We start from the raw sequence: 22,068 nt of genomic DNA on the forward strand, positions 1-22,068 counted from the left end.
CACAAGTGAGTCAAACTGGCTTACATATAGGGAGGCTTACTATCTCATATAATAATAAGTTCAAAGGTAGTATGGTTTCAAAGAAGGCTAATTAATAGCTCAATGATTTCATTTAGGATCCACATTCCTTCCATCTTTTTGCTTGCCATCCTTAACATATTGGGTTTGTCCTCAGACTGGTCTCTTCCTGGTCACAAGGTGTTGAAGCAGTTCCAATCATCACATCCCCACACACATATATTCCAAAAGTATATTTTTGATGTGTGAGGAAACCTTTCCCAGAAGTCTCCCTAGAAAACCTCTCTTGACATCCCATTGGCCAGAACTGGCCACATGTCCACCCTAAACCAATCATTGGTAAAAAGAATGGGATTACAACAATTTAGTTTCCTAGGCTATGACTATCTCCATACAATTTTTTCCCTCATTTTGGTTATCTGCTTATATATATTCCAGAGTACAATTATTAGGTCAAAAGGCATGACAGTACTTTTTAAAGTTACAAAAGTGTGAAGCTAAACCAGCCCTGTTATTCATATCATTTTTCCTCCCTGAGTTCATCATTAGTGTTTATATATTAAGCTAACCAGTGTCTAAATAGTTTGGCCTCCACTGAATCCCATGCCTATCCATTACCTGAACCAAACTGAATAACAGCAGAAATGGGAGGGCAATGACTTTTTATGTCTATTCATTCACTTGGCATTTGTTTTACATCTGCAACCAAATTTAGAGTACCAGATACAAAAGCTCCACAAATAGCATGTAGGGAAGGGGAGAAGAATTTCTCCTTGGCCCATCTTGTGATTTCTAGAGGGAAGCTTAAAAATAGACATGAAATGACCAACAAGCACATAAAAAGATGCTCAACATAATTAGTCATTAGGGAAATGCAAATCAAAAGCACAATAAGGTACCACTTCACATCCACTAGGATTTTCCAAAACTAGGGAAAATAAGTGTTGGTAAGAATGTAGAGAAACTGAGACCCTCATACACTGCGATGGAAATGTAAAATGGTGCAGCTGATGTGTAAAACAGTCTGGAAGTTTATTAAAAAGTTAAATAGAATTACCATCACCCAGCAATGCTATTCCTAGATATCTATCCTCTAAAACTTACAAACATTTGTGCATATAAAGGCTTGTACCCAAATATTTATATCAGTGTTATTGATAATAGCCCAAAAGTGGAAACAAACCAAATGTCCATCAATACAAAACTACACAAACAAATCAGAGTATATACATACAAAGGAATATTATTCAGCCATAAAAAGGAATGAAGTTCTGATACATGTGTCCATGTAGATGAAACTTGTAAACATCATGCTAAGTGAAAGAAGCCTGACACAAAAGGTCACATGTTGTGTGATTCAATTTACATAAAATGTCCAAAAGAGGCAAATCCATAGAGACAGAAAGCAGATCAGGGATGCCTGGGACTGGGGAAGGGGAGATGGGTAATGATTGCTCAATTAAATCCCATTGAATTTTTGGGTTGATGAAAACATTTTGTAGCTAGATAGAGGTGGTGGTTGTACAACACTGTGAATGTACTGCCACCGAATTGTTCACTTTAAAATGGTTCATTTTATGTTATTTGAATTTTATTTCACTATTTTTTAAATTTTATTTATTAATTTTTAGAGAGAGGGGAAGGAAGGGAGAAAGAGAGAGAGAGAAACATCAATGTGCGAGAACTACGTTGATTGGTTGCCTCTCACACACCCCGTACTGGGAACCTGGCCTACAACCCAGGCATGTGCTTTGACTGGGAATTGAACTGGCAACGTTTTGGCTCACAGGCTGGCACTCAATCCATTGAGCCACACCAGCTAGGGCTGAATTTCATTTCAATTTTTTAAAAATCTAAGGAAAATAGACACATGAGACAAAATAGCTTTTTCCAACCTGTTATTAAGAATAAAGTGGTTGGAACTGCTAAAGCCAACATGTGACCAGGAAGAGACAAGTATAAGGAATAAAAAACTTGTAAAGATAGCAGAGCAAAAACATAGAAGGAACCTGGGTTCTGGACGGGTTGTCATTTAATTGATCTGCCATAAAACAACTCTTCCTTGGGACATTTTATTTTGTGTGATAATAAATTCCCCTATTAAGAAGTCCTACTAGGGATGTAATGTTTGTCAAATGCTTTTCTTTTTTTCCTTTTATTTACATTTGGTGCCTTGAAGCTAGCAGGTTTCTGGAAATTTCCTTGAGTGATTCCAGATACTCCCATAATCTGTTACAGGCAGCATATCTTTGGAAAACTCTCCTCTTCCACTTTCCTGCAAAAACCAGACATACACCATTCCCACTGTTATAAAAACCAAGACCTGTGAATCTAACCACTTACAGAATTTAACTATTCCAGACTTCCCAGAAACAGAGTCCAGAGCAGGATAGAACACAGGTACATTCTGTTCAGGTCTTATCTGCAGTCCACAGACAGTTGAGATTCCATAGTCAGAAGGAACCTGACCAACAAAATGGATCTTTCTTTTTAGTCCTAATCTCACTTCAATTAATTTTAGTGTTTCCATATATGCTATTGGGGTCTCTTGCCATTCCAGCACTATATTCATACACACATGCACATGCGTACCTATACACACGTTCCTGCATGTTCCCGCAGCAAAGCAGTTTACCTTAAAGTCATTCAACAATCAAATCCTTGTCTGAGGTATCATTTGCAAATATGTTTTCCCATATGGTTAGTTCTCTTTTCATTTTAATGCTGTTTTCTTTAGCCATGCAGAAGCTTTTTATTTTGATGAAGTCCCATTTGTTTATTCTTTCCTTTATGTCCCCTGCTCTAGGGGACATATTGGTGAAAATATTGCTGTGTGGAATATCTGAGATTTTCCTGCCTCTGTTCTCCTCTAGGACTTTTATGGTGTCATGACTTATATTTAAGTTTTTTTTTATCCCCCTTGAATTTATTTTTGTGTATGGTATAAGTTGGTGATTGAGTTTCATTTTCTTTTTTTGCATGTAGTTGTCCAGATCTTCCAACACAATGCCACACACAAATCCTTCAATGTAGTTTTCCCTCAGCCTCCTCAACTCCATCTCCCTAGAAAACCACCTAGGATGGAAATGAAAGAGAAGTAGGAAGGCAGCATGCCACTTCCTGCTCCTTCCCCATTGAAGTCATAAAAGAAGAAGAAATCCTTTGGGATACTTGAGATGTGCTTCTGGGGGTCCCATGTTGGCTGCTCCACCTGCCATTCAGCAGGAACCAAGGTAGGATCTCCTTTGTATTCTCCAAGACATTGTGTATGATGAACTCAATCCATATCTGTTGATTTAAGTTTTGTGTCAGGTATAAAAAGTCTCAATTGACTTATGTGACACTGTACAGCTGACAAAATGCTTCCACATGTATCGTGTTATTTAATTGGGGTTACTGTTCCTCAAGGTCAATCTTCTTGTCCCCACTTTATTGTAGGAAGCCAAAGAGAAGTTAAGAGGAGTGGTTTCCACCTAGCTACAGCCTGGAAGTGGCAGCCAGGCCTTAAACATAGGCCTTCTGATTACAGACCTCTTGCTCTTCCTCTTTCTGTTCCCCGTTGTGGACATCTGGGGCCCAGCTGCTAGTCCTTGACCTCAGGGTTATCCTCTGAAGGACCTGAGAGTCTCCAGGGACTCCTAATTCCCACCCCACAGTCCAGGCTGTCTGCCGATCCCCTTACTAACTTCACTGTTACAGCTTGTATCTGCAATTGTGCTCAGAAGTGCTGCTTTTATGGCCAGGCTCATGAACTGGGGAGTAAATAGCAACCCTGCAGGACTGACACAGGAAAAGAACAGAATCTCCTCTAGAAACTAACTAGAGGCACCTGTTGTACCTGTATGAACTTTAAAATTTTTTTCTCAAAAGATAGTATGTCATTAAAAAACATGAATGCTCAGAGAGGTCACAAAGAGCCTTTTACCTTTTGGCCTCTTTCCTATCCAATCCCAGGAAATTCCTGGTAGACACCATAATGTTGGAAGTTAAATAAGGACTTTGTATTTGTTTTCTATTGCTGCCAGAACAAATTGCCACAAATATAGTGGTTTGAAACAATATAAATTTATTATCTCACACTTCTAAAGGTCAGGAATCTGGATATAGCATGGCTTAACTGAATCTGCTTATAGTTTCTCACAAACAAAAGCAAGGTATTGGCAGATCTATATTCATTTTTGGAGGCTCTGGGAAATAAGCTGCTTTCATGCACATTCAAGTTGTTGGTGGAAGTCAGTTCCTTGTGATAACAGGACTCAGGTCCTTGTTTGCTTGTTGGCTGTCAGCTAGGAGCCTCTCTCAGCATGTCACGGACACCTGCATTCCTCATTACATTGACCCCTCCACCTGCAAGACTTCCTATTCACATCTTTCTGCCTTCCTCTGCTGCCTTTAAGGGCTTATGTGATTACTTTGGGCCTACTAGATAATGCTGGATAACCTCCATATTTTCAAGTCAGTTGATTAATAAACATAATTACATCTGCAAAGTCCCTTTTGCTATGTAACATACTATTATCACAGGAGTAACACCACAGTGCTAAGATCATGGGGACCAAAATTCTGCTTACCACAATCCATCCTCAGATGAGCTCCATGATTCCCGTCCATCCCACATGTACCCATTCCTCATAGCCTCCAAGTCCAGATGTCTACTAAGTCTCTTTACGGTACTTAGGCTTTCACTGAGATGATTTAGGATTTCTCTATAATTGTCCTTAATCTCTCTGAGTCATCACCAATAGTCTTTAATATCCACATTTCTACCAACAGTCGGTTCAAGGCAACCTAAGCTTTTTTCTATCATGTTGTCATGTCCTTGGCAAGTTACTTCCCTTCTCAGGGTTAAAAATTTCCTCATCTACATAATAACTCTAGTTTCAAATGTTAGGAGACAGCATACCGCACAGAATGATCTTAATCATCTTCTGTGTGGCTTTGGAGTTCAGCCATTACCAGACTCCACAGAAGAATGTTATCAAACCATCCAGTGCTCACATTTTAGCCAGTTCAAGGAAGGTAGAAAGAGCATTTTGGCCAAGTTATTTGTCTGTCTTTAGTCAGGGGTGAGCTGCTGGTCTCTGAAATGATCTCTGACATGGAGATCCCTGTATCTTCTACTTCCCTATGCTGGACATAGTGCCAAGGGCTGACAACCAACCATACATCAATTTTTAATTTAGCCAACATGTATAGCACTTACTAAACACTGTTCTAAGTGCTTTGTATTTATATTAACATACAGGCACCATTAACTTACAGGCTTCCTACATCCATAATGTAACTTATGGATGAGGAAATGAGGCACAGAGAAGCAAGTAACTTACCTAAGATCATGTAGCTACTAAGAGATGAAGCCAGGATTTGAATCCGGTTAGTCAAACTCCAGATCTCATGTTTTTAACCACTATGCTATGCTGCTGGAGTGCCATCCCTTAGGCCGCCTCTTCTTATTCATCTTAACAGTGGGGTTAGAAGAAGTGGCAAAAGGAAATTATTCCCCTATCTCATCCCACTGCCTCCAACTGGACCATCAAAGAATTAAGGAAGAGCAGTGCTTGCGAGAAGACAAGGAGAACGAAAGCAGAGTTGGGGAAGGAGAAAGTAAGAAAGTTGGATATTAATGAGCTCAAAATGTTAGAAGTTTAAACTCTGTTTCTCCATATCGTCTGCCTCACTGCAGCTTGAAGCTGACTTCCAGGGATGCTGAGAAATTCTAGAGTCAGAGAATAGAATGAAAGGAGTCTTCACAGGGCCCAGCAGGCTGAACACACAGTGGGAATCAATAAAAGAAAACTTGATCAAATCATATTTTAAAATAATTTATTTAATTATTGCACCCATCAGAGTGGAGAAGAAAGTGCTGTTTAAAACCTAAATTCACTATAACCAGCCACTCTGCCACCCAAGGGAAAAATTCTCATTATTGAGAAATAGATCTCTACATTGTTTCTTCCCCTTACAAAGGATGGCAAGGAGAGAATGAGAAAACATGGAAATGTTAAAGCTTCTATGATTCTTCTATGCTGCTAAAGGTGAGATCGCAAACTGGCAATGCGTGGGCCTGAGCTGGCTCACAGACATGTTTTGTTTGGCCTGCATAACGGTAGTCTGCTCAGTGATTTTTCCCCCTCAATGTTTTAAATTGGAAATAGTTTCCAACATATCAAAATACAGGCAAGTATCCTTTGACAGATGTATTGCAAATAAGTTCTACTGTTCTACAGCTTGCCAAAACTCTCTTAGTTGTGAATTTTGATAAACAGAAGTTCTTAATGAAATCCAATTTATCAATCTTTTATGGTTAGTGCTTTCTATATCCTGTTTAAAAAACTCATTACAAAATTCATGAAGATATTATCTGATGTTTTGTTCCAGAAGCTTTATTGTTTTACCTTTCATATTTACGTCCATGACTCATATTGAATTAATTTTTGTGCATGGTAGGGATCCAGGTTCATTTTTTTCCATGTGGATATCCAATGGTTCCATCACCACTTACTTAAAAGACTATCTTTTCCCCTAATGAATTATGATGCCATCTTTATTGTAAATCAAGGGAACCTATAAGTGTGGGATGTGTTTGGGGACTCTCCATTCTGTACATTGATCTATTTGTGTAATATTTATAATACAACACTTTTAATTACTGTGACTTTATAATATGTCTTGAAATCTAGTCATGTAAGTTCTCCAGTTTTGTCCTTCTTCAAGGTTATCTTGACTATTCATTGGGACAAACACAAAATTGGTACGAATACTTAAAATTGGTACAGATAACTCAATGAAAAAGTAACACCAAAGGGACTTGCTGTGAGGGGATGAGGAAGATGAGAAATTTAGCAACACAGGAGCCTGTATGGCAATAATCTATGACTGCCTTTATAGACAGGGTGTGGAGGCTCCAATTTGTCATCGTCCCCATGTATTGTTCCCTATCACTGAGGCATATGACCCAGTACCACTTTTCTTACTCTTCACTAGTTTCACACATTTACTGTTGCTTGAACCTTGGAGGAATTTGAATTAGTGGGCTTATTTAGCAGAGTCTGTTGATGTGGCTTTGATCCTGTGAAGGGGTGTGTCTGGTAGTGGGGAGGAGAAGGCTACATTGCTCTGGATAATTGAGGAGAAATGGAGGGACAACTGAGAGGCTCCTTTAGAGTGTATTTCTGCACCTCAACACTACTGAAACTTGGGGTGAGATCATTCTTTTTGGGAGGGCTGTCCTGTGTACTGTAGGACATTTAGCAGCATCCCTGGCCTCCACCCACTAGATGTCCCTGCAGGCTGTGACAACTGAAAATGTTTGTAAACATTGCCAAATAGTCCCTGGGGACAGGGGTAGAATTGCACCCAGTTGAGAACTACTGGCCTAGACATAGAGTAGAAACAGGAAGGGTAGAAGAGAGGTCTGCAGTGGGGGTATGGGCACTGGGTTACAAACATTGGCAGGATTGCCAAGGTTCCCACCTGCCCCCTTCTCCCAGCCAGCAGAAGAACAGCAGCAGATCTATAAAGAGGCAAAGGAGGAACACTCTGAGAGAGAGAGTGGACTGTGCAGCATAAACCTGTAAACAGGACAGAGGTATAACAAACCCCAAGTGGCATCTTTTGCACAGAACACATGAACAATGTCCCCCGGAGCTGTGTGATGTGCTGACCCTGGAGATAAACTATTTACAAGCTCCCTCTCACTGAGTATTCTGGGTATTCTGTCCCTTTCCCATTCCACTGCCTTCTCCATACACATACACACAAATACCTCCTGTAAATAATGTTGGGGAGGAAATAGATGGTCCATTTATCAAACTAATTCCTAGAAAGCATACCAGAGCCAGAAATGACTAGGATAAAAACATCAGTTCTTCCACCATTACCTCTGCCTCTCAGAAAGACTGAGATGCAGGCTCTCACCACACATGGGCTGAGGTTCAGGCCAATTTCATTTGCATTTCAAAGGCCCTGCATCATGATTCTCTGTATCTGAATTTAATTCCCCAAGCATTATCTTTCTTCCCCTTGGCTTTCCTTCAGCCTTGTAGCTTTGATTAAGTCTAACACAGAAGTGGAGACATGTGCTCTGCACCAAGGATAGGAGTGGTCAATCCCGGGCACAAGAATAATGGCTGTATTCTCTATAGAAAAATTTAAAAACAATAAAACTGACTAAAACTCAGTCTGCTCTTATTATCACCACACATCAGCGATTCTAAAATTGTTTAAATATTGGTTGATGATAAAATGTTCCTCCCTCAACAAAATTCTGTTGGTCTATGTCCTAAACTATGTTCTAAACAATTACTGTGACTATTGTTTTAAATATATGTATGTAAATAATTTTTATATGTACACAGTGGGGCAAAAGCAGGTTTACAGTTGTGAGTATGTGAAGCACAGTTTATTCTTGTATCATTAAATATTATTTTCATACAACTGTAAACTTACTTTTGCCCTATGTATACTTACAACATAAGCATGAGCAATATCAGCAAAAGACAAATATTACATATGTACACACATGCATACATATAGTATCTGTCTTCTTGCTTATGTTGCTTTTGCTTATGATGCTAGAGATAGAGTAAGTCTTCATGTAACACTGTCAATAGGTTCTGTGACTGAGTGAAACAACGTATAATGAAACAAATTTTACCACAGGCCAATCAATGTAAACAAGAGTTAAGTTCCTACAGCATCTCAAAAAAATTATAATGAAATGATGTCATTTGAGGACCTGCTTTTACTCACAGGTGAATCTTTAAAATTTTACAAGTTTCTATGCCAAATTGGTTAAGAGGATTTCGGGGTAAATAAAAGAAGATATATCTGGGTTACAACAATAAAAATCCTTTTTAGTCCATGCTTGGAAGAAAAATGCAGTGAGGGGAAACTCACTCAGATGCCTGCAAATGTTCACACTTCCAGAATACCTCATACTTGAAAAACAATATGACTCTTTGAAGTTGGAGTTTGCCACGCAGAGGCTAAACTGGGAGCATTTTCACCCCCAGGCTTGAGGATATTTCAGAATTGTTAAATAACCTCAACTGGCTCTTGTTCAAAAGGAATTGGATATTTCAACTTAATTTCCAAACTCTGTACTTCGATAAGCCTCCATGCCAAAAAAGGATCTCTGTACCTCTTGGTCATCTTGGGACCCCAATATCTCCCCTAAAACAAAAGAGCGGAGGATGGAAAGCGTCTCACTTCATCTAACAGGACCCCTGCCTACCAGAGTTTTGTCCCTTGTGCTCTGGGCATTGGGCCTCTCTCCAAGCACACACCAGAAGATGTGTAACAAACCAACCAGACAGGCTCAATTCATGTTAGAAACACTAGTCTACAGTCTCCCAGTGAAGCATTTTCTTTCTAGGGGGAGGAAAAAATTGGGAGAACACAAATAATTCCTTGAAGATGAATGAAGTAAGTAACTTCATGAATTTGTGCTTAAATCTCAAAGAGGGCTTTAATTTCAGGGTGCTTTATGCCTTCTCATGACATGCAAGGCCTTTCCATCCACCCTTGTGTACAACTGTTGCCAATTTCACTCTACACTCCACATCCGCCCATTCTGTCCACAGGAGAATCTTTTGTAGTTCCCAGAACACACCACAGTCTAACCCTGCCTTGCCTTAGCATACACAGCATCCTCTGCTTAGAACACCCTCCTCCTCTTAGTAAATGCCTATCCCCTTTTAAGACTCTCCTATGAAGCCTTCCTGGATCCCCACAGTCTAAAATTAAATGCCCCTCCTGTGTGTTCTCAGAGCAAACTGGCCTTGTGTCTTCTGGTAGACTCTGTACTCACAACTTTTTTCCTCCAGAGTTCATCTAAACTACATTTCCAGGTCTTCTTCGGGGTTAACTGTTGTCATATGACTGAGTTTCAGAAGTAAAATATGCAGAGAAGGGATGCATGTCACTTCTGTTAAAAGAAATTATAATCAATGTCACCCCAATACATTCAATAACATTTTTTTTAAAGAACACTAACAAGATGAAGCAAATAACCTGACCCTACATTAAGTCAAGTTTTCAACTCAGTGGGGTCTTTAAAATACACTGTAAATTAGCCATGATTTCCCATGAATGCCTAGTGTTTACCGTGTACAGGTATTTAAGGACCTAGCTCACATCACCAGGAGGTGAAAATAACTACATCTCAACTTTAATTTAACTGGGAAGGCCTCCAACTCCTTTTCACATCACTTGCATTAAATGTATGAGACCAAAATGTGGACCACAAATATACTGACATCAAGACTCCTGACATCTGGTCAAGATGGTGGCATAGGTAAACACGGCTCGCCTCCTTGCACAAGCACATAAAAATTACAAATACCGAAGGTTAAAGAAAAAGAGAGCATCTTAAAAGCAGCAAGAGAAAAGCAGTTAGTTACCTACAGGAGAGTTCCCATAAGGCTGTCAACTAATCTCTCAAAAGAAACTTTGCAGGCTAGAAGGGAGTGGCAAGAAGTACTCAAAGTCATGAAAAGCAGGGACCTACACGCAAGATTGCTCTACATAGCAAAGGTATCATTTACAATCAAAGGGCAGATGAAGACCTTCTCAGACAAGAAAAAACTAAAGGAGTTCACCATCACCAAATCATTATTATATGAAATGTTAAACAGACTTATTTAAGAAAAAGATCAAAACTATGAGGAATAAAATGGCAATAAATACATATCTATCAACAACTGAATCTAAAAAACAAACTAAGCAAATAAGAACAGTGACAGAATCATGGATACAGAGAGCATCTTGATAGTTGCCAGATGGGAGGTGGTGTGGGAGAATGGGTGAAGAGTGGAGGGGATTAAGAAGTACAAATAGGTAGTCACAGAACAGCCATGGGGATGTAAAGTACAGTATAGGAAATGGAGGAGCCGAAGAACTTACACATATGATCCATGGACATGAACAATGGTGGAGGGATTGCCTGAGGGACTGGGGGCACTGGGTGGAGGTGGTCACAGGGGGAAAAATTGGGACAACTGTAATAGCATAATCCATAAAATATAATTTTAAAAATTCCAATAAAAAAAGACTCCATAAAAGTGACAGTCTTCAGTGAGAGTTGCTGTGGTTTCCTGCTTCAACAGTGCTTGAATGGGACCTGGTGCTTGACCCCCATCCCAGGCAGCCACACAGATCCATTCTTCTGCCACCTCCTCACAGTACCCTCAGACCGTCCCAATGCCCCCACCACTGCTCCAGCACCACCAGGCCACCTGTCCTCAGCCACCCATCATGATGACCATGTCCACCTCACAGGTGCACCAGAACTGCCACCAGGACTCAGAGGCTGCCATCAACCACAAGATCAACCTGGAGCTCTATGCTTCCTATGTGTACCTGTTCATGTCTTACTACTTTGACAGCGATGATGGGGCTTTGAAGAACTTTGCCAAGTATTTTCTTCACCAATTTCATGAGGAGAGGGAATATACTGAGAAACTGATGAAGCTGAACAACCAATAAGGTGGTCAAATCTAAGGATATCAAGAAACCAGACCGTGATGACTAGGAGAATGGGCTGAATGCAATGGCAGTGTGCATTACACTTGGAATCAGTCACTACTGGACTTACACAAACTGGCCACTGAAAAAGACCCTCATTTGTGTGACTTCATTGAGACTCACTACCTGGATGAGCAGGTGAAATCCATCAAAGAATTGGGTGACCACACAAACAACTTGTGCACGTTGGGGGCTCCTGAGTCTGCCATGGTAGAGCATCTCTTTGACAAGCACACCCTGGGAGACAGTGAGGAGAGCTCAGCCTCAGGCTGCCTTCCCACGGTCACAGGGGGGACTTCCCTGTCACCAGAGTAGTACATGCATGTCGGAGTGACCTTTACCTTTTCTGTAACTTGTACCAAATCATCCATTTATGTCCTCCATTTCTACCATTCCTTCAAATAAAAGTAATTTGGTACCCCCTCGGAAAAAAACTCCATAAAATCCACAGTTAGTTATCATACATTTATTTTTAACATATCACTTTAGTTACACATCATGTACATTTTCCAAATTTGGAGATGTTTAACCTACTATGTTCTTCACAGACTTTCCAACAAGTATGAAAAAGAGGCAATAAGGTTAGCTTGATTCTACAAGTTACAATCCAAGTATAGGATACATTATATTTATTTATATTTAAGATCAATATACATGATGTTCTCTATACTTAGCAAATGAATGAGACTCTGAATAAAATATTAATACAAATTATTAGCATATAATCATGAAAAGACAGAAGGCATCAAGTATATACTTTACGGTTACTTGTTTTACTGTTCAATGTACCTGTCATGAAAAAATATACATTTTTACTTTCAAGATTAAAATAGACCATCAGCTCATTATTTCTCCTGGCCCACTTTTACAAAAACTAAAATGGCTTTCCCACCTGTGGTTCACTTGAACATATTTGTGCTGAAGAAACAAAAGAATAGCAGTGCTAAAGGAAAAGGTATACTCAGTTCCCAACGTGTGTGCAGTTGAAGCCCTCCCACAAGTTGCCTTAAAACAAAACAAACACAATTCAGTTGACCCAATCATCATACAATGCGTTATTGCATCAACTGTTCCATCGCCAGGGCAGAGCTCCCTGAAGGAGCTTTACAATGGAACTGCTACCTGAAGTTTTCCTTATTGTAGTAGCCAAATTCCAAATCAAGCCAGTGTCCTCTGGTCTTCAGTGGTATAAATCCACTTTCTTCAACCTCACACAGCCATGAACTTTGTGTAGAGCAAGATAGGAGAACTCCAAAAACACGAAAAATAAACACCCCCAATTGTTGAGAGCAGAGCAACGCTTCTATAACTAGAACAAGTCCTCTCAATTGAAACCCTACAATGCCTTTTAGAAAAGGTTCCATTAACATCATGCGTGTTAGTCAATGAAGAAAATAGCTACAGAAGCCTAAAAGTAACTACCTACCTGGAATGTCTTGCTCACATTCACAGACTGGCTGTTCAGGGCATGCTTGTAAGGCAGCTTCTGGAAGCCTACTTTTGAGAAGGTAAGCAGCTTTTAGAATCTGCCTGTACTGCTTTTAACGTCTGGCCCTCCATGTCTGCTGTTCTTACAATTGCTCTTGGGAGAGTCACATAACTAGATGCATTTCTTAATAAAAACAAGCAAAGCAGGGTGGTTCATATAGTAAGACTCACACTCAAATATCCATCAATGACTGATCTGTTGGCATTGGTGGGCAGTCTCTCTCAGCCTGAGCCAAAGGAGAAACAAGATATGCCAGCTCAGAACTCCAAAAACTGAAATCCCTACTTCTTCCTGCACTGAGTCATGAAGCAAAAAAAGCCCTAATAGAACACCAATAACTAAAGCGTTAATTCAAGTGATCCTTTGATCATAGTTTTAAAAGCGTACACTTAAAACAGAATAAACTTATTTGGAAAGAGAAACCAAAGTTACCAGTGTTATATTTAACTGGAGTAGAAAAAGGCCTCTTAAATGATATATTTCACTTTGTTCATATTCATAATTTTCAAGCTACATCTGAGTCCTACTTGTCAATATGGGAAGACCTGGTTGCTAAGATATCTGAAATTCTTTTTCTATATATTTAAAATCACATTCCCTTGGCGATATCTAGCCAGGAGGTATGATTCTAGTTTGTACTGAGCAAATGTTTTTAGCTCAAAGGTGTTATACTATAATTGAGATATTTCAAACTACTGCTTAGAAGAAATTTGTAAAAGCTTGTCTTAATCACAAAGAACCCATCCATTTCAGATTATTTTCTTTTTGATCTTCTGAATATACATCTATTATCACCATGGGTGTGAGATCATTTAAGAACTAGACAATATCATTTAGAAACACTATAGAATCAAGTCATATATGAAGAGAAGGATGCTTTATGAGAGTTCAGACATTGGTAGGAAATCAAAGGAAAACTCATGTTTTTGATTACTCACCGTAAAGTATGCTGAAATTGAACATTTGCAACCCAAGCAACCAAAGATACACTGAAGAAAACTAACTTACTACATATTGAGTTCATTTCTAGTCTATTTTAAAAACAAACTCCCATAAGGAATACAGGAATGGAATCCATTCAAAGCAACAGCTCTCAAAAGTTCTGCCAAGAAACTCAGAGTAACTTATTGCATCATGAAAGGTTAGGTGTTCAGAAGAACAAATAGTTCAACCCATATTCTCTCCCTTCAGATTTTATTTCTTGCTTCAATCCACAAGAAATATCTAGATCTAATAGTCATTAAAACCTGTTTTCATAATTTCAGACAGATTAATTAAGTAAATAAAATTTAACATAGAAGAAACCCTTCTAATCTATTTGCTAAGAGGCTCAAGGAGTTAACCTAGAATCCATGAAATCAGCCTGGCATCCAAACTCTGCCACTAATTACTTCTTCCTATGGATTCTTGGGCTAGGACCTGTGGTTTCTCCAGGCCTTGGTTTCCCCATAATTAAACAGCAAGAGATGGGTACAGGTCTTCTCAGCTTGGACATCCTATTCTCCAATGAGAGTAAAATGGGCATAGCTTCCAGCTAAGCTTTCTCCTCTTCCAATCAGGCCCAAAGCACTTCTCTAGTATTAATAAAGCAGTTAAATCCTTCCAACTAAAGCAAGTATCTGCATTGATGACACCACATACCTCCATTCCAGATATGTACCTTTTGGATTTGCTCCATTTCTACTGACTAGGAAGGTGGCAAAAACAATAATGCCACATACAAGAGACACTATCAACTCTTACTGTACTTTCATCCTTGGGACTACAAGACCCCTGTGGAGGAAGACCACTTAACAACAAGGTTAAATCACTATGGATGGGGGCAACATTGGCCTTCTGTCCACAGAACTCTGCCCAGCAAGCAGGTCTAATTTTGGAGTAGTTTTCTAGAAGAGATATAATGGTAATTTCAATGGCCCAGCCCTCCTACAAATTACATTAAAGGCTCACAGAAGCATTATCAGGAGTTATAATCCTAAACTGAAAGTGCACATCCTAAGAAAACAGAGAAAAGGAGAGAGGATAAGCACTAGTTAGGTAATAATAATGTGTGTAAGTGTATGTACATCTATATTTTTGTATTTAGGGTTTTTTTTTTAAATCCACCTCTAAACAACTAATAAATTGTGGTAACTAGAAGTCCAGTCAAGAAGGCTGGGTATAGACATTATTGGTATGTGCTTTAATGCAATGCCTATCTGAAAATAATGCAACTCATGGTAACACTATGCAACTCATGGAGCTTTGATTGTCTGATGCAAGATTTTTTCCTTGAATAAAAATTGAACCAACTAAACAAAATCCCAACCTAATTTGACTTACTCTGGCATTGGTTTGATGGGGGAAATGTCAATATTTTTAAAATACATAACATATAGTAATATTGCTTAGTTTATATGTCTGCTTAATGGATATGAAGTGCTATCTCGAGTGAGTGTATATGTACTGGGAGATTATGGGGGAAAGTACACATGCTAGCCTTTCCAGGATTGAATGTAACAAAAGGCAAGCATGCTGTGAAATGTGTGCAACAAGGACACTGTTGATAAAATTGGTTGCAGCTCCCAGATCTCAGAATATGGGAAAAGAGGTTAACTTTACACTGACCCATTCATGATCTTAGGAAGGGTTTAAACTGATTCTGAACCCTTCCTACAGGGACAAGAAAAAAAGGCAGCCAAAGGGGAAGGAAGAAGGTATGAACGGAGAAAGAGTTCAAGATTTCTGATTTTCAAAATCAAGCCAATTCAAAAGCCTTTAATATTCACAGAACAGAATCAACAATTTGTTTTTCTTTGGAAAAACATCATCTGTTTGAGCCTTTCTTTTCGGCCATTAAGCTACTGATAAAGCTTGCCAATGGAATGAGGAAGCATTTAATAAATGCCTACTTTTCTAAAAGCTGTCAACTTTGTTGAAATCAAAGATTTAATCTCATGTGCTACAAACCTATCCAAACCATTTCAAAAAGGGCTCTAGACATGTCCCACCCCTCTACCCTAGAAAGTGTAAAATAGCAAAATGCATAAGAGACAGCATTTCTTGCCATCAGTCTCTCAAAGTAATGTTAATGCTGGCATGCCCTGATCCCTGTGAGGGTTGGTCAATTCCCATTTTCAACATGAGCTTTCAGGTGAAGCAGCAGCTATCCAAATTTCTATAGGATACTGGCTTCTGCAATTTGAGCTCACTTGTTTTACATCACTTACACTGGAGTCAGCTGGGGTCCTCTGGGTGGCACATAAACCAATCGCTTCCCAAGGGTACACTTAACATAGAACCAAATAGTTATATACCCTGTGTCAGAATTGCCTTTCTTTCATTATTATTTCATACCCAATACACTCACAGCCCAAGATAATATAACAAAGACAAAAATAATTACCAGAGATTATTGAATGGTTGGTAACAACCATTTCCCCTCCTCTTCCCCAGTTTGAATACCTGGGTTCAAACAACAAATGTTTATCAATCCAAATAGTCTCATGAGCCTTTCATATTTGATGGGTAGTTTCTAAAGTCATGCATTTACAGATATGTTATCCCATAGAGGATAAAAGTAGAGATATGGCAACTATTTATTTAATTTGATCAGGCAAGGCAGTTAAAGCACATTGTTCTTACCAAAAAATGTACATGAAAGAATTGAGTTATCTGGGTTGATGACCTAGCTGGGCCAAGTTAAAGAGATCACTGACAGAACTTCTACTTTACAGAGGTGTGAAGATCCAGTAAGTCTTGGACATTCAGTAGAATACAATAGCCATGTATTATTTATAGCTAAATATAATATCAAAATGGCACTACAGAAGCAATTTTTGGTAAATGGTGGTGGAGGGCACAAAGCCAGTCTAAATCTGATGCTTTTGTTTTATTTTAGTTTTTGTTTTTATATTATCAGGCCAAAAACTATCCAGTTCCAATTTCAATTATTCAAGAAAGCAACATACTGTACACGATATACATAACAAAAATAAAACAAGCATCCTGAACATACTGGTGTATGAGGTTTTGGATAAATCATAAATTCTTTAAATAAATAATGCTCTAAATTATTTGCTAGAAGATTGATTTTTGGTAAGGAGCAACATCTAACACCTTGAGGAAATATTGAAGAATTGGAGAGAAATTCCACTGATAATTACAATTTCAAGTGTGATAATCAGTTGTATTTTTCCATCCAGTAAAACATACAAGTATGAGAGAAAAGGTGGCATGGATTCTAATCCACTGCTCACAGCTTTTGACACAGACATCTATGACATGTAGTTGGATTGAAATAGTTGAAGGAAAGATCTTGGCACAAAAGGTCACCCACTGTTACTTGGGTCTTAGGCGTCACAACACGGTGACTGGACGAAGTTGTTCCAATTGGTTTTCCAATGCAATTCGTTCTTGATGAACTTCCTGAGTTGTATAAAACAGAGAAAAGAGAAACAAAAAAGCAAAGGAGTCATTTCCTGGGTTCATCCTTACTTCATCAGATATTAAAACAGAAACGTAACTAAACCATTAACACTTAAGTACCATATGATTCAACAACGGGTAGACTGAAAGGTATCATGTTTATAGCTGGTGACTAGACAAAGGAAGCTTCACATTTTGTAATCTCTCAACTCCTTTCTGAAGATGATGAAATGAAACTGACACATCCCACCCTACCATTGCCTCAATCTCTACCTTCAGTTTTAAGGGATCAGTGGCTACCAGAAAATGATGTTAAAAATTAAAAGACTGATTAGGAGCAAGTAGAAAAGCAAAAACCATCATGGACTCAATTTCCAGTCCAATCTCCCTTGATTCTAATCCAGCGCCATACTCAGTCAGGTCTGAGAGATGAAAAAGTACACTGGTCAGTCTTCTACCAAAGTCTCATCTAGGCTCCTGCACAAAATATGGCTTAAGGTGTGACTTCTGGATAAAAGGCAAGAAAGGATTAGCAATATGCTACTTGGGAAATCAAATTTTCAGCTGTAAAACAGATTTATTAGTGAGGAGAAAGGTATTCTTAGGTACAATCAAAGTGGGAAAGATTCTGTGTAAAAGCTCAATTCTGAGAAGCCCCACAAAAACCAACATGCTAATAAGAGTCAGCACAGACGGAACTCATTTATTCATCTGCCCTCCTACCCACCCATCCAACAGTCCTTGAGCTCTATCTACTACAGGCCAGATTCTGCTCTAGATGTGATCATACCAGCAAAGAACAAGACAGATCAGACCAATGCCCTCTTAGGGCTTATATGCAAATGGCTAAAGAAACATACAGTTAAAAAATAACACACAAATAAGATGACGTAATAGAGACTAATGGGGAATCTGGGAGAAAGGTAGAAAGGGTGGTCAGGGAAGGCTTCTCAGAGTTGATGCTACTTGAGCAAAGACATGAATGAAGTAAGGGGTGAGTCATGCGAAGATATGGCGGAAGGATATTCACGGAGACCAAAAGGCAACTGCAAAGACCCTGAGGGAGGGAACAAGCTTGGTGTGTTTGATGAACAAAAAGGTCTACATGGCCAGAGCAAAAGTATCAAGGAGATATTGGCAAGAGGTAGAATCAGAGTTATGCAGGGGCCTTGTGGGCAGAATAAGGAATGCGGAAACCATTCAGTGTGGGGGGATGGCATTGAGGACTTTGTATCAGGGAAGGCATGTGGCCTACTTTGGAATTCAAGTTTTTCACTCTGGCTACTGTGTAGCAGGGTAAGAATAGAAGCAGGCAGTAGCTGGAAGGCTACTGTATGGACCCAGGTGAGAAATGGAAAGGCCTTGGATCAGGGTAGCAGCCATAAAATTGGAGAGAAGTGGTTGGATTGCAGATATATTTTGAGTCTAGACTGATAAAACCTGTTGATAAAGTTTGATGTAGGAGAGAAGGAAGGGATTTTGAGTTGAACAAGTAGGTGCTGGCAGTGGTATTAATTGAGAACAAGAAGGTTGGATGAGAAATTAGCATTTCAAATGAAGTAATTAAGCATCTGAGTTGTGTATATTAGATACATTAAGAGAAAATTTCAGGAAGCAGTTGTAAATTCATGTCTAGAACTCAGAGGAAAGCAAAGTAGGGCTTAGAAATAAACTAATGATCACCATGTTATAGATGGTCTTCAAAGCCTTTGGACTATATCACATCATCTAGAAAAAGAATACAGATAGAGTGTGTGGGTAAAGATGGAATTGAACACACGTACCATACTCATTCCCTACTGGAATTCTACTAAAACAACAACAAAAAATTAAGATATAGACACAGAAGGACAGAATAAACAAAAGGGAAGAGGTGATGGCAATAAAATTTGTAAGCTGAAAGGTAAACTGATGAACAGCAAATGAATTAGCAAATATAGAAAATAAATATGGGATTCTACCAATTGCTGAGTATGTCTCTCCCACTTATGCATTATGGAACTGGACAAATGGCCACAGAGTGGATTCAGGGATCCACTGGATCTACTATTGAGATGGACCTGAGCTACAACTCCACTGACCACCTGACCTCCAAAAGCTCCTACAGACTAGTGCATCACATTGAGAGGGGACAAGCACCAAAACCAAACAAAATACAAAACAAAAACAAGGTCACAGACAGATATTCATAAAACAGAATGATGTTTAACATTAAAAAGAATTTTACTTTTTATTCTTATATGGTAGAGAATAAACATTTTATTCACTATTTTAGTGAACAGTTCTATAAATTTTAACACGTGTATGATTTGTGTAACTACCACCACAAAGAGGGTACATTACATTTCCAACAAGCAAAAACTCTGATACTACTCATTGATATTACAAACGCTTACCTCATGCATAACCCCTGACAACCACTGGTCTTTCCATGAATGTCTAATAAAAGGAATCATGTAGTACATAACCTTTTGACACTGACCTGTCTAACTCAGCACAATGCCTTGAAGTTCATCCAAGTTGTGTCTATCATTCCTTTTTATTGCTAAGTACTATGCCACTGTACTGTGTGAATGTACCATAATTTATGTATTCATTCTTTGAAGGACATTTGGATTATTTCCAGTTTTTGCTATCACATAAAACTGCTATGAACATTTGTGTATAGATTTCTGAGTAAACATAAGCTTTCATCTCACTAAGGCAGATATTCAGAGTGGGACTGGTAAGTGTATGTATAACATCATAAGAAACTGCAAAATGATTTTTCAGAATGGGGTACCAATTTGCATTCCTATAACCAATGCATGAGTTTCAGTTTCCAGCACATGGTGTTACCACTATTTTCTGTTTTAGCAATTATAATATGTGTATAGTGGTATGTAATCATGGTTTTAATTTTAATTTTCCCACTGGCTAATGATATTGAATATTTTCTCACATGTTTATTTGCCATGCTTATATGCTCTCTGGTGAAGTATCTGTTCAAGTCCTTTGACCATTTTTGAGTTGTTAGAGTTTTGAGAATTCTTCAGTTTTAAGAGTTCTTTATATAATCTAGATACAAGTCCTTTGTCAAATATGTGAGTTGCAAATATTCTCTCCCAGTATATAGCTTGTCTCTTAAATCTCTTGACAGTGTTTTGGGCAGAGCAAAAATTTCTGAGTTTGATGAAGTCTGATTTATTGAGTTTTTCTGTTATATATAGTGCTTTTGGCATCACTTCTAACCCCAGGTCATAAAGATTTTTTTCCTATATTTCTCCTAAAAGTTTTATATCTTTATGTTTTACATTTGCATCTAGGACCCTTTTGAGTTAATCTTTCTATAAGATGTGAGGTTTAAATCAAGGTCTTTTTTCTTTTTTACATATGAATGACCAATTACTACAAAACAATTTGTTGAAAAGACTATCCTTTCTCCATGAATTGATTTTGCACCTTTGTCAAAGATTTAATTGATGTATTCATGTGATCTACTTCAATATTGTCTATCCCATTCCATTGATCTATGCATCGATCTCTCCAATACCATGGTATCTTGATTACTAAATCTTGATATTAAAGTAATTCTTCCAACTTTGTTCTTCTTTTTCAAATTTCTTTTAATTATTCTAGTTCCTAGGTCCTTACACACAAATTATAGGAGTAACTGGTCTATACCTACAAAAATATCCTGCTAGTACTTTGATTGGCATTACAATAAATCTATAGATCACTTGGGAAAAAGTGACATCACTACTATGTTGAGTCTTACAATCCACAAACAGCATATGTCTCTCCATTTACTTTGGTCTTCTTGAATTTCTTTTAACAGCACTTTACACTCTTCAGTATACAGATACAGGTTTTTTTTTAATTCTCACTGGAAGACATTTTTTTACTGCTTTCAGAGAGAGAGGAAGGGAGACAGGAATGGAGAGAAACATCGATCAGTTGCTTCCCATACACGCCCGGACCACAGATCACATGTGCCAAGCATGGGGATCATACACACCCAGACCAAGGATCAAACTCACAATGTAGGTATGTGCCCTGACTGGGAATAAATCCCGCAACTCTTTAGTAATGGGATGATGCCCCAACTAACTGAGCCACACCAGTCAGGGCAGATCCTGTGTGTTTTGGTAACTTTATACCTAAGTATTTTTTAAAAGATTTTATTTATTTATTTTTAGAGAGGGGAAAGGAAGGAGAAAGAGAGGGAGAATAACATCAATGTGTAGTTGCCTCTCATGCACGCCCTATAGGGGACCTAGGCCACAACCCAGGCATGTGCCCTGACTGGGAATCAAACTGATGACCCTTTGGTTTGCAGGGCCACGTTCAATCCACTGAGCTACCCTAGCCAGGGCAATATACCTAAGTATTCATTTGGGGTTGTGGGCAAGCTATTGTGAATAGTATTGTTTTTCAAATGTCAGTTATAATTTATTCATTATTTATTTTCAGGAAAATGATTGCTTTTTGTGTTTACCTTGTATTCTGTAACCTTTATTCATAAACTCAGAGAATAAAATCTTAAAATACAACTCAATTTTCAAAAACATTGAATATCACAAAAATACATTATCACAGTTGATAATCTAAAATTCAACAACACAAACCTTGGGAATTTAACAAAAGAT

The 22,068-nt window shown here is 38.5% G+C and overlaps 1 protein-coding gene and 1 pseudogene across 3 annotated transcripts in view; one reads left to right on the forward strand and one right to left on the reverse strand.

The window, feature by feature from the left end:
• Positions 1-11,274: 11,274 nt before the first annotated feature.
• On the forward strand, positions 11,275-11,859 carry LOC112313294 (ferritin heavy chain pseudogene; annotated as a pseudogene). The gene has a single exon (XR_008425974.1). The product of XR_008425974.1 is annotated as a ferritin heavy chain pseudogene (transcript).
• A 136-nt stretch (positions 11,860-11,995) lies between these two features.
• The window catches only part of REPS2 (RALBP1 associated Eps domain containing 2), a 208,679-nt gene continuing 198,606 nt past the window's right edge, over positions 11,996-22,068 (reverse strand). For both annotated transcript variants that reach the window (XM_024569913.3, XM_024569912.3), the window contains exon 18: positions 11,996-17,440. In XM_024569913.3, coding sequence (XP_024425681.2) covers positions 17,372-17,440 — 69 coding nt within the window. In that variant the 3' untranslated portion in view covers positions 11,996-17,371. The remainder of the gene's footprint in view (positions 17,441-22,068) is intronic.

Source organism: Desmodus rotundus, chromosome X (assembly GCF_022682495.2).
Source record: "Desmodus rotundus isolate HL8 chromosome X, HLdesRot8A.1, whole genome shotgun sequence".
Lineage (NCBI taxonomy): Eukaryota > Metazoa > Chordata > Mammalia > Chiroptera > Phyllostomidae > Desmodus > Desmodus rotundus.